The 12,819-nt window shown below is 44.7% G+C and overlaps 1 protein-coding gene across 1 annotated transcript in view; it reads left to right on the top strand.

Annotated features, from left to right (window-relative positions):
• Window positions 1-12,819, top strand: part of MAMLD1 (mastermind like domain containing 1) — a 95,030-nt gene that overhangs the window by 48,166 nt on the left and 34,045 nt on the right. Inside the window, exon 2 of the mRNA XM_050964730.1 lies at window positions 8,463-10,145. Within this exon, the coding sequence (XP_050820687.1) occupies window positions 8,463-10,145 (1,683 nt within the window). The remainder of the gene's footprint in view (window positions 1-8,462; window positions 10,146-12,819) is intronic.

The following is a 12,819-nucleotide window of genomic DNA, read 5'->3' on the forward strand; positions in this document are numbered from 1 at the left end:
AGAACCCAGATTTTCCTTCCAAAGCACAAGTTTCTTACCGTTTTCGGCTAACGGAAAATTACCTGGAGCTGTTAGCAGTGTCAGGACTATGACATACACACGAGCAGTTCTGATTCCATCCAGTAGGGGTAATGGTATACATGCACAGTCTGTTGCATAATTAAATTCCTTGCCTCGGTCAGGTGCCCGAGAGGAAGAAAGCAAAAGACAATATGTTTGTAAAAAATTTGGAGAAAGAATGTCCTTGATATTTTGGAGAGCCTCTAACATGCTTTTTAAATGCCTAGCTAGGAGATCTCCAGCATTCGAAGCTGAGAGCTGCACTAGCTGGGCTAAGAAGCAGCTCTTCTGGCTTATCCCAGCAGAGACTTTTGTAAGGATTGAGGCCAGGCCTACACTACAAACTTACATTGGTGTAATGACGTCGTTCAGGGGTGTGAAAAATCCACCTCCCTGAGCGACGCAGTTATACCGACCTAACCCCTGGCGTAGACAGTGTTATATTGATGGTAGAGTTTCTCCCGTTGACATAGCTACCGCCTCTCAGGGAGGTGGATTAACTACGCTGATGGGAGAAGCCCTCCCGTCAGCAAAATAGCACCTTCACTAAAGCGCTACAGCAGTGCATCTGTGCTGCAGCAGCTTTTTAAGCATAGACCTGCCCGGAGTCAAATACAAAGCTGACTGCGTGTGAATCGTTCACTAGCAAAAGGTGACAAATGGCAGTGCATTGGATAGGACTTTTCTAATGTGTCCTGAGTGATCTCAGTAGAAATGGGTTTACTATTTCCTTACATCCACAGGGCCACTTCCTTACGCTCCAGGCCTCTGCTCTTTCCATAGTCCCTCCTGTAAAAATGCAATAGTATTGACATTTCACACCTTTCCTTTGTGTCTTTATGCCTGTCTGTTTGGGGGAAGGGAGGTAGTGGTTTTTAAATAGTAACCAAATTTTTTGGCGGGGGCATCAGGGGAAGAGGTGAATACCAATGTGGAAGTTGGAGAAGGCCCCACTGGAGCCAAGGATCAGGGATCCGCAATCCGTGTCCTATGGTTGCCATAGATCAGGGCCTGAATCTGCAATGTGCTGGGTAAAAGCTCAGCAGAACCGTCTTACTCAACAGTAGGTTTAGTAGTTACATTTTTTTCTCCCTAATGATTATCTCTGCATAGTGTTGACCTAAATTAAGAATGTCTCGCCGTTGCTATAGCTTCAGTGTGTTTCTAATGGAAGGAGGGGTCTGATGGCAGGCAAGTTGGAAGAAATGAAGCCTCACTGAGTCCTGCATTTCAGCCCATGGCAGCACGTTCCTTTCAGAGTCTGGGTGGGCCGAGGAACAAGTGGTAGGGAGTTAATGTAGGCTGGCAGTATGGGAGGGGAAGGTTGGCTTACATGGATAGCTCCTGTTTTTAAGAAAGAAATGAAGCTGAGTGACTAGGCAGACAGGCAAGGAGGCTTATTCAATTAGGTGTTTTAACAAATGGAATCATGCTATCTATCTCGCTTCTCAATCTGATTGCTCTGCTTCAGCCTTTACCACTTGCACCCTGCAGCTCTCTCTGCTTTAGACTAAGCTCCTCAGGCAGGGACCCTGTCTTCTTCTGAGGGTATGTCTACATCTACAATTTTGCAGCGCTGGTTGTTACAGCTGTATTAGTACAGCTGTATAGGGCCAGCGCTGCAGAGTGGCCACACTTACAGCAACCAGCGCTGCAAGTGGTGTTAGATGTGGCCACACTGCAGCGCTGTTGGGCGGCTTCAAGGGGGGTTCGGGGAACGCGAGAGCAAACCGGGGAAGGAGACCAGCTTCACCGCGGTTTGCTCTCGCGTTCCCCGAACCCCCCTGCAAACCGCAGGGAAGGAGACCTGCTTGCACGGGGGTTCGGGGAACGCGAGAGCAAACCGGGGAAGGAGACCAGCTTCGCCGCGGTTTGCTCTCGCGTTCCCCGAACCCCCCTGCAAACCGCAGGGAAGACCTGCTTGCTTGGGGGTTCAGGGAACGCGAGAGCAAACCGGGGAAGGAGACCAGCTTCGCCGCGGTTTGCTCTCGCGTTCCCCGAACCCCCCTGCAAACCGCAGGGAAGGAGACCTGCTTGCTCGGGGGTTCGGGGAACGCGAGAGCAAACCGGGGAAGGAGACCAGCTTGATTACCAGAGGCTTCCTCAGGTATGCTGGGATACCTGCTTATTCCACGGAGGTCCAGAAAAGCGCTGGTAAGTGTCTACACTTGATTACCAGCGCTGGATCACCAGCGCTGGATCCTCTACACCCGAGACAAAACGGGAGTACGGCCAGCGCTGCAAACAGGGAGTTGCAGCGCTGGTGATGCCCTGCAGATATGTACACCTCCTAAGTTGCAACGCTGTAACCCCCTCACCAGCGCTGCAACTTTGTGATGTAGACAAGCCCTGAGTGTTTGGAAAGCGCCTGGCACAGGGTGGGAATTGCCATAATCAAAATACTAATGATCTATGTAAGGTTGCCAACTCTGGTCGGACATATTCCTGGAGGTTTCCTCACATGACCTAATACTTAATTAAAGATTACTCTTTCATTCTTGGAGACTTCAGGACAAACCTGGAGGGTTGGCAACCCTAGATATATGTGAGTGCGGTGTAAAGAGACTGTGGATCCCACTATAGTGATGCTCCACCTTGGTGTGAGTGGCCTCTGTATCCACAGCTTCAATCTGCCACATATTGATTTAAACTGGGTGTAGCCCACTGGGCTCCTGATAACAGGCCAGTGTAGCCCTCAGTTGGTATAACATAGGTGGCCTGATCTTGGGCTGGTGCAGGGGAAGTCTGGCTGTGTCTCACTGAATCTGCCCTTCATTCCTTGCCCCATTGAGACTGCACAAGCATAGGCAGAGAACTGTTTCTCTACTCACAGGTTGTATGTGACAGATTAGATATTTATAACCGCAGCTGTAAAACTTACTTGGAAGGAGTAGTGTAAACAATTATTATTTATTCTCGTTATGCTACCGTTATGAGCTAGCAGTGCTACGTGTTTGTAGCTTCGGCCTTTCCCAGAAATGCAGCCTTCTCATTCTGAGATAAAAGTAAAACTGGGACAATGTCATAGTCTCGTTTTTAAAAGCAGACCAGAGATAATGGAGACTTCATAGTTTAATGTGGCAAAAATCAGAAGGGCTGCCTTTGTCTCCCAAATATTTCTTAAGAGGCTATCATGTGCGCTCGAATGCATTTTAATGAATTTTCACAAGATCACATGAGAGCACATTGGTTGCTTGTCTGTTTAGTCCTTGTTTGTGTGTATGAATGAAGCTTTTACAGAATTAGCCGTGTACAGTAGTCAGTCAGCACAGTTACGTATACACATGCATTCATTGCCAAATAGAGCTTTCCTGCATAATAGCCAGCACAGAATGGGGCAGAACACCTTTTGATTGCTATTCTCATTTATTTGTTGCCAGATCACGAAAAGTGATCTCAGAACTATCCCAAAGGAAACGGGGAGAGAGCTGTAGTAAAGCAACCCTTTCCCCTAGGAGGAGCCAGTGCCAGGCAAGGGAAGCTGGCAGGAAAGCTAGTGAAGAAATTGTCTGAGGAGGACATGTATGCACCACCGCCAAGTCTTGGTCTGGAGATGCCCCATAATAACTTGATTGATAAGGGCCTGCAATGAGCAGCTGATTGAATTGGTTCACCCAGGGGCTCCTGGATATGGACGTCCTAGCACGCCATGATGATCTGCTGCCACTGCAATCAGATTAGCTAAACTAGCAAGTGTCTCTGTAATGTGAAGCTGAATTTCTCTCCCCTGTACTTATCAGAACTGCCACAGTGGCATGTTAATGCACTGTATTTCCCAGTGAAAGCATTCAAATGGGATTTAGGGAGTTGGGGAGAAAAATCTAGCAGGCTCATAGCAGAGATACCAAGGTGGCATAGCGTGTACTGTAAATGAGTAATGAATCGTGTGCTTGAGCATGGAATACTTAAGCACACCTTTATATAATATAATATCAAATCCAATGAGTGATTTCCACCCCTAGCTGATAACGAATAAAGAAGTCTCCAGTATATTATTGCCATCTTTTATTTGCTTGGGATGTTTCAAAGGTGGTATTTTAACCTTGCAGATATGGGGCAGTATTCAGACTTGTCAGAAGCAAATACAACCCTACTGAATTCATTGGATTTACACCCACTTCCACCAGTGGTGAATTTGGCCCTGTGAGTTTTATGGGCACTAGCTGCAAATACTCACCATGAAAGTGAAATGGCAATATCTTTTACATATTAAAAAAAACCTTGTAGACATTTTATTATACTAAAAAGCAATTTTAAAAGCTCAAGTGCTACTGGGTACCTTGAGACTTAGAGGCAGATTTGCAAGGGGTCAATACTCAGTTAGGGGTGGATTTTCAAATGACCTTAGCTCTGATTTAGGAATCTATACAAGGTCTTGCTTGTCAACCGAACTCTGCACCCAGCAAATCCCATTTGGACACTTATGGCTGGATTTGCCACAAGAGTTCAGCACCCAGCGTGCTGGAAGGTTTTAAAAATCCCCTGTGGATGCTGAGCCCTTCCGAAAATTCTGGCCTTAGTCTGTGGAGGCCTGTTTCTAGTAATTCAAGGTGGTAATGGGGTTTTCCTGTTCTCTTCACGCTTGCTCCCCAGTGCAACAGTTAAGCAGCTTTTCTAAGTGTTCTGAAAGCAGTAAACTCAAGAGTCAGGACAGACATGCAGTTGGCCATGTATGGGAGGCACCCCCTCAGTTTTCCTACCCAAGGTTTCCGGGGGTGCTGCTTGGGATCACAATGTGTTTATTTTGGAAATGGGAAGGAACCAATGGAAAGTTCTCTAAATGTGTATGTTTAGATTTACACAGCTGTGCCTTACTGGCATGTCTCAGAGAGCATGGCAACATCGATTCAAACATACCACGTCAGCCCATTTTTATCAGAGTAAGAAAAGGGGCACTTCAGATAAACAAAAACAAACGGTCAATCTCCCACCCGGCAGCCCATCCATCATCAGACCGAGGACTTGTGCTGTTTTCTAGTGATCACCAAACTTAGGCTGTGTCAGGTTAGTGGAATAAGCAAATGACAATCTATAATCCTTCACTGAGCTTGCTCTGCCAGAAACCCCCAGATGCTTACATCTACACACTTTAAAGTGCTTTAGCTATCACTGGGTGTGGCAAGGAGAGCAATTGTCTTTCTCACAGTCAGGAATCAAACTTCATAGGTTTCTAGAGACCAAAGCCAGAAGACAACAGGAATCTAGTACAGTTGTCAAAGAACTGGTGTATGTTCCTTTTAATTAACACATTCAACAAGCAGTCACCCGCATTCTGCACCAACTCTAACTTCCACGTGGTTTTCAGGTGCAGCCAATGTAGAGCCCATTGAAGTAATGCAGTTGGGAGGTCACAAAGTCATGGATCACTGTAATAAGGCCCATATCTGAGAGAATGAAAAAGGCTTTCTTGGCCCTAGGCCCCAAATGTTGCTTTTGTAAGCAACGAGTAGACCAACTCCATCCAAAACATGGACAAGAACTACCCCTACCATACTCGCTGATATTCCCCTCTACCCTCAAACCCTGGAGCATCACCACCAGATTGACCCTCTGCCATCTCACATTCCTCCAAATCTCTCTGAGCTGCACACTGAGAAAGTGGAGGTATTGCACCATCTAGATTTGATGATAATCATAAGCCTTGTTCACAGATGAATGATACTACAGGTCCCATTAACAAGCACCGTCCTCCCCATCCATTGAAATGGAGAGTTGACAAAATAAAATCTGTGGAACCCAGCATGAGCAATCCCTGGGAGCAGATGTGGAGTTGCACAAAACCTATCCTCTAGGTCCTCCCTGACAGAAAAAGGCAGCCAATGCAAAGCTATTCACTTAACCTGGGACTCAATGCATGTTAACATGAATTATGGTCAGAGTTAGCAAAAGCTGGTGACGGATCTAAGGATACGTCTACACTACCCGCCGATTCGGCGGGTAGTGTTCAATCCCCGATCGCTCTGCCATTGACTTCTGTACTCCATTGCGGCAAGAGGCGGAAGCAGAGTCGATGGGGGAGCGGCGGCAGTCAACCCCACACCGTGAGAACGCAAGGTAAGTCGACCTAAGATACGTCGACTTCAGTGACGCTATTCTCGTAGCTGAAATTGCATATCTTAGGTCGATCTCCACCCCACCTCACCCCAGTATAGACCAGGCCTAAGAGATTCTTCAGGGACACCTGACCGTTATCTGTTGCTTCTCTATGTTAGGGCTCAATGCTGAGGTTAAAACTGGGGATATGCTTACAAGAGTCATTTCAAAGTAGCCTCTCCTTGGCTACTAAGGAGAGAAAATATAATTCTCAGGAAGCAGGACCAACTGTTTAGTTGGGGCCATGCTTCTGAAAGGGGCCATGGAATGCTGCAGTGGATGACTATCTACAATTGTCTATTAATATTACATAATGGGGAATATTTATCTCCTGCTGCCATGCAGGCATGTTCACCAGTGGGGAAGAGAATATTCACTTTTGTTTGTCCTTTCAGATTTTAAGCTCTTTGGAGAGTGATTGTGTTTTACTAGATGGAGGTTCAGTGCCCACCATAATGGGGTTCGATTTTGGCTGGGGCCTTTAGGTGCCACCATAATACAAATAAGACCTTACAGTAAAGTAAACTAGAGTGGGAGTTTTTGTTGATAAACCTGGGTGCAGTTTGGTCATGACACTGGGGTTAATGCTTTATATTCTTGCAAAAGTGCTATGAGGTTGCTTTAATAACCATGAATGATTGAGAGGACCTGATTGTTTTAGATCCCCCTCAGAAGAAGAGATGCCTGTTTTGAAAGGTTTGTTTTATTTCTGTCTGAGTGCCCTCCACATGCGTTACCAACTGAATAATAGATCTGTAGAAACCGTATAGTTAAATTTATAACACCACTGCATGCTTCTATGGCCTTGTCTGCACCAGAAAGGGCCTGCAAATCGCTCTACTAGCAAACCTTCCTAGCAGCGACATAGCTGATACATGGACGTTCTTTTGCCAGCGTAGCTTATACCAGTTCCCCCCAAAAAATAAACTATCGAGGCAAGAGGATTCTTTGCCTGGTATAACTGTGTCTACCGTAGGGCTTTTGCTGGCATAGCTACATTGGTTAGTGATTTGATTTTTATTTTATTTATGTATTTATTTATTTCCCCCCCCCCCGGCATAGCTAGGCCACAAAGCGTGCTGCATTGTGGAATGATGCACTCTGCAGTTCCCACCCGCACAGAGTGTTGCGATCTCACTGCCCTGTGTGATCGAGACTGATGCCAACTAGCTGCCTTTTAGCTTGTACAAGCAGCAGCCATGCGGGGCAGTTAGATTGCAACACTTTGGTGTGCTTTGCAGTGCCCAATCCTGTAGTCCACACTGCAGCACAGTGTCAACATACATTAATGTGTAGACCAGGCCTGGGAGAGGCTTGCAATTTTTGTATCATCCTAAAATGGTTTCAGAGGAAACGATGGATTTTTATTATTTGCCTGCAGTCTCTCTCTCTTGATAAATAACATAACTGTAACGCCTTTAAATTGAAGTAGCAGTGTTAATGACTGCTTAATCTTATGACCCACAGGCCCTGGTTATTAAAGTGAGGACCGCAGATAATTACATTTAGAAAAGACTGACATGTCATGTCAATGGAGCATTAAAGAGCCATTGTTTTCAGCTTCATTTTCTTTACATAAAGTAGGAAGTGTGATCATATTTGTCAAGATTACTGGATTTTTAATTCAGCATTTAGTGAGCATCGAGTTTTTCATGTGTCTTTTTGTGCTTTACAAACCCTGTAGGTTTTGTGAAGGAGCGGCAGTCCTTCATATAAGCAAAGCTGAGGCTAGTGTGCATTTAGAAGAAACAGAAATGAAGATTTTTGCTGCTGTTTGGTGTTTGAAGTCTGAAACATCTGTGGCTGGGGAGCTTGAAAGATTAAAATTTGTTTAGATATTTGAGGGTTGTTTTGCTTTCTTTAGAAAGTATGCTGATTATTTCATATACCCCGTCTTTAAAGACTGTAAAATAATTTAGCTGTCTCAGGTCTGAACTTAATACCCATTGTTGGCAGTGGGGCACCAACTTTAATCCAGGATTCTATTCAACTCTACCATTGTTTAGACAAAAAAAAATAGTTTCCATAAAAATGTTGGCATCTGTGTTATGCAGGGAGCATAATGTCTTCATTGAAATGATACCAGAAAGTATTTTTTTAAATTGTGCTATTCACAAAACAGACAATGTATTACAGTTTTAACATCCGGTTTAAGACTAACATGTCAAATTTAGCATTTGTCTGTTAACTTCCATACAGCTATGTCCACTTACATCCTGGCGGACTTTGTCCCAATAGGTCTGTCTCAGTATTTCACCTTGCAGCTTTAGAATGTGGTCTAAGGCCAATAACATGTCCTTTTCTTGCAGTTACAGGGATCCATTAAGAGAAAACTGGAAGATGACAGCTCCCCTGCTTCCAGTGGCATGCCTGATGTCATTTTCCCAAGTGACAATAAGAGACTTTGTCTTGATGATGTAACTCTATCTATGGGCCAAGAGACCAATCCCAGTGTGTCTTGTCCAGATATGCAGAACTCTCCATTCTCCACCAATCACAGCACTTCTTCCATGGGAGTAGCTGGCCATTCAGCGCTACTTGAAAACAATCACATGAATGGCAGTGGCATTGGTTCTCCATTTTCGGTACCACCCAACACAGAAATAGGACAGAAAGGGACGATAGGTGGACAGAATAATGTTGTTCATTATGACGAGAAAGGAAACAATATGCAGTCTGTGGACCAGGAGCTGCAAGATCTGTTAGAAGAGCTGACAAAAATGCCTGATCCTTCTCCTAATGAGCTGGATCTTGAGAAGATCTTGGGAAGCAAGGCTGAAGAGCCGCTTGGTCTGAGTCACCCACAGTCAAGCATAAGCACCACGCCAAAGTCCTCTCCGCAGACATCTCACTTGGAGAACCACATTGCGAACAAAGATTTTTCTCCAGGTTGCAATCCTACAAGTGGAGGATCACCCCAAATGAGGCCTCCATCTGTTGGGGCTAACTATCCAGTTCCTCCCCCAAACAAAGCTGTTGCATCACCCATCTCTTCGGGAGCACAGAATAAGAATCAGGCACAGTCTATTCTGCCAGTACCCTTGCCCAACATGCCTACATCTAACTGGCATGCACAGCAACTAAAACAGCTAGCAGCAAGCAAACAAGTGTCTACTACTAATAAGCAAGTACAGGCTCCCAACTGGCCAACCATGTCCACTCCAGGTCTTTCTCCGCCTTATAGGCCGGGATCATCCCCCCTCCATCAACCTTTCAGCCCTCAAAATGTCATGGTGTCTGGCATGACTTCTAATAGTTTACCAGGAAACAATATTCAAAGTCCTCAAAACACTCTGCTTTCAAGCATGGCTTCCAGTAACAACCCGTCCAGCGGGCCCTCTCCACCATATGGGTCAGAGAAACTTTCCAGTCCAGCGCTTAACCAGCAGCCTTTCAGCCCCCAGAATTCCATGCTATCCAATATGACTTCAACCAGCCTCCCGGCCAATAATATTAAAAGTCCACAGAACAATCTGGTTCCCAGCATGGCCTCCACAAATACTGGACCCTCCCCAACGTACAGGCCAGAAAAACTGTCAAGCCCAGCTCTGCACCAGCAGCCATTTAGTCCTCAAAATACATTAATTCCTAACATCACTCCCACCAGCAATCCCACCAGTATGCAAAGCTCTCTTTTTAAATTGATGACTACAAACCAGTCCAAAAACATGAACATAATTATGCAACCGCCATCTAATGGCTTGCAGAATGAGAATCCTGTTACCCAAGACCAGTTTTCTTTCAATAACACCAAACCACTGTCTCATTTTGCATCGGAGTCAGCTACTCCAAAGATGTCACCCATGACTGCCAATCCAGGGCAGCAATCCCTCATTCACTATCTCCAGCAACAGCAGCAAGCTCCAGCCACACAACAGTCTCCACAGGCTAATAATACTCCGTTCATCGAGCAACATCTTCGACAACTGATGCAACCACCTCGGATGCAGAGACACATGCAACCTGCTGCTTTGCCATCTCAACCCAGACAGGTTAGAACATTTTATTCTGTATTAAACACTGTATTCTGTATTTTATTCTGTATTAAACACTGATGTTTTTGTTGGGGTTCTTCCCCCCTACCTCTCTGCTTCAAATATAGCATCACTGAGCCCTTTGGATATGTGCATAGACATGGTAACAACATTCTGGGGTGCTTGGGAGTAATTGTATTTATTTCTTCACTATGTCGTTCCATCATACACATCCTAGCTGTTTCCCCTAGCTGAGTGGATAGTTTCACACTATTGTACAACAAATATCTCAAACCATTTACATTACTTTTTAAGGGAATAATTTTGCTCTTCTAGTTAGCTTATTTTGGTAGCCGTGACGATATTCACATGATGGATTTACCAACATCTGTCGCTTTCTGTTAAAATAATTTTTCATACTCTGAACCAAATTACACCCCAAATTACACTTCTGAAGCCAGGTAGGCTCAGGTTGGATGGAAAGTGACGCCAGAATGTAGCCCCTGTATTTTTAACAATGCAGCACTTGAGTAGCCAGGAGACAGATTTGAAATACCTGTTACAAAACTCACCAAAAAATGACCACCGTTTGGTGAGTGCCTACCCTTCCCTAAGTAGATCTGGACTATGTGTTGAGTGGACAAAGAACCGCAGCTGTCAGGGGCTAGAAACGCCATTTATTTCTCTCGAGTAACCCTTGCTGGGAGAGGCACTGAGTGATGTCTGTCCATATCCTAGCTGACCTGAGAGATGTTCGTTGTGACCAAGGACCTTTGACAAAGGGAGAGCTAAAGGAATGGGGTTTGTTCTGTGGGCACAGGAACAAGGGAAACAAAGTGGTTAAAATAAAAATGCAACTTCACAGCCACAATTAACTATGTTGCTAACCAGAAGCAAAACTTTGGCAGTAGAATCTGCCGAGCTGCGTTTATTGAGCACAGTGGACTCTGACCAGACACCAACTGGCATAGAGTCTAATCACTTATCACTGGCCTGCACTCAGAGGAGCGGAGGATGGTCTCTGAGGTGCTGTTGAATTTAGCTGAGGAATGACAGATGAAATTGAGGGTTTCTTTGTTTTTCACTGTACCACGGTCAGCTTTCAAACGTCCAGTGTGTGCCAGCAGTTCCCACGCTATAGTATCTTAGATACCACAGCCTTTTCCTGTACTAAGAATAAGAAATAAGGTAGCTGTTGGTAAATGTCAGCTTCTTAATGGTAACTAAACGTAGCTTCTTTCTACAGCGGCCATTTCAGGACTGACTCACCCTTTTCCAAATAAGTGTGCTCTTGATAGCCCCTTATTATGATGCATCTGCTTCAAACAGGCTGGTCGGAAGGGCTGAAACTCACTGATGCTGCTTATCCAAACATATATATCATATACCACTGGGCACTTCATGGTTGATTAGGTGTTAAAACAGAAAAAAACAGGCTACAGATGTAAGGCCCTGATCCAGCAAAGCACTTAGGCACATGCATAATTTAAGCATGTGAGTAGGGTGACCAGATGTCCCAGTTTTATAGGGACAGTCACATTATTTGGGGCTTTGTTTTATGTAGGCGCCTATTACCCCCCAACCCCCATCCCAGTTTTTCACATTTGCTGTCTGCTCACCCCACGTCTAAATCCCATTGTCTTCAGTGGGACTAGTTGTCCTCTTAAAGTTAAGCATACAGTGATGTTATTTGCTGTATCATGGGCTAAGAGTGTTTTTTCCCCTGCACCTGAGGACCCCGGTGCCCCAATTTTCCCTGCTTTGCATTCTGTCACACACCTTTTGAGCTCTGACATCACTGATTTATCCCTTTAGCTAAGAAAAACTGGAAAAGATTCCCTTTGGAGATTCTGTTTAATTGGTCAGTGGCTCCCCTTCATGCATCATTCTTCATGCTCGGCCCGTGCCGCATTTCTAGCCTCTGCCTGCCTACAGCAAGCGAGCGAGAGTGTATAATTTGGGGGCTATCAGTAAAGTTCAAGGACAGTGATTACAGGTGACGATTGTTTCACATGTCCACGTCAGGTAGGGAAGCTCACAGTGCCTCACTGATTTTATAAGGTAAGACTTATTACATTAATTATAATCTAAACTACACTGGTTCTCCATGTTTAACAGCTTGTTAAGCTGCCTGTGATCAATGGTGAGTGCTGAAGATGGGATATTTGCCCTGAGTTTTAATAACTTTGACAATTTTTAATGAAAAAAGTGGCCTCGGTATGCAAAATTATAAAAAGAAAAAAAATACCATAGAGAGAGAATATTCTAGGCACATGAAGCATCAAAATTCCGGTATACTTACATTTCTTTGAATATTAGTACTTAACTTTTGCAGTTTTGTATACAATTATTTTTTCAGTTGGGTCAAAAGCATTAATGTTGAGATTTTATGTGTGATCCCGATTTCACACCAGGTTTATGCCTGTGTAACTCAGTGGATTTCATTGGAGTTATTCCAGTACACCGATGTAGCTGAGAGCAGAACTGGGCCCTTTATATTTTATTACCACCACTTCTCCATCACAGCCAGTAACGAATAGAACTATTCAAACAGAGATCGACCGTGGCATTAAAGGACAACAAGTAAAAGATTGGGGTGGGGGGAGGCGAATAGCTTCTCCATTTTTAAAAGTAGTAACTGTTGATGGAGAAAAATATGGAGAAATATATTAAGAGGAAATTATCATAGTGC

The sequence above is a fragment of the Gopherus flavomarginatus genome, chromosome 8, assembly GCF_025201925.1.
Source record: "Gopherus flavomarginatus isolate rGopFla2 chromosome 8, rGopFla2.mat.asm, whole genome shotgun sequence".
Lineage (NCBI taxonomy): Eukaryota > Metazoa > Chordata > Testudines > Testudinidae > Gopherus > Gopherus flavomarginatus.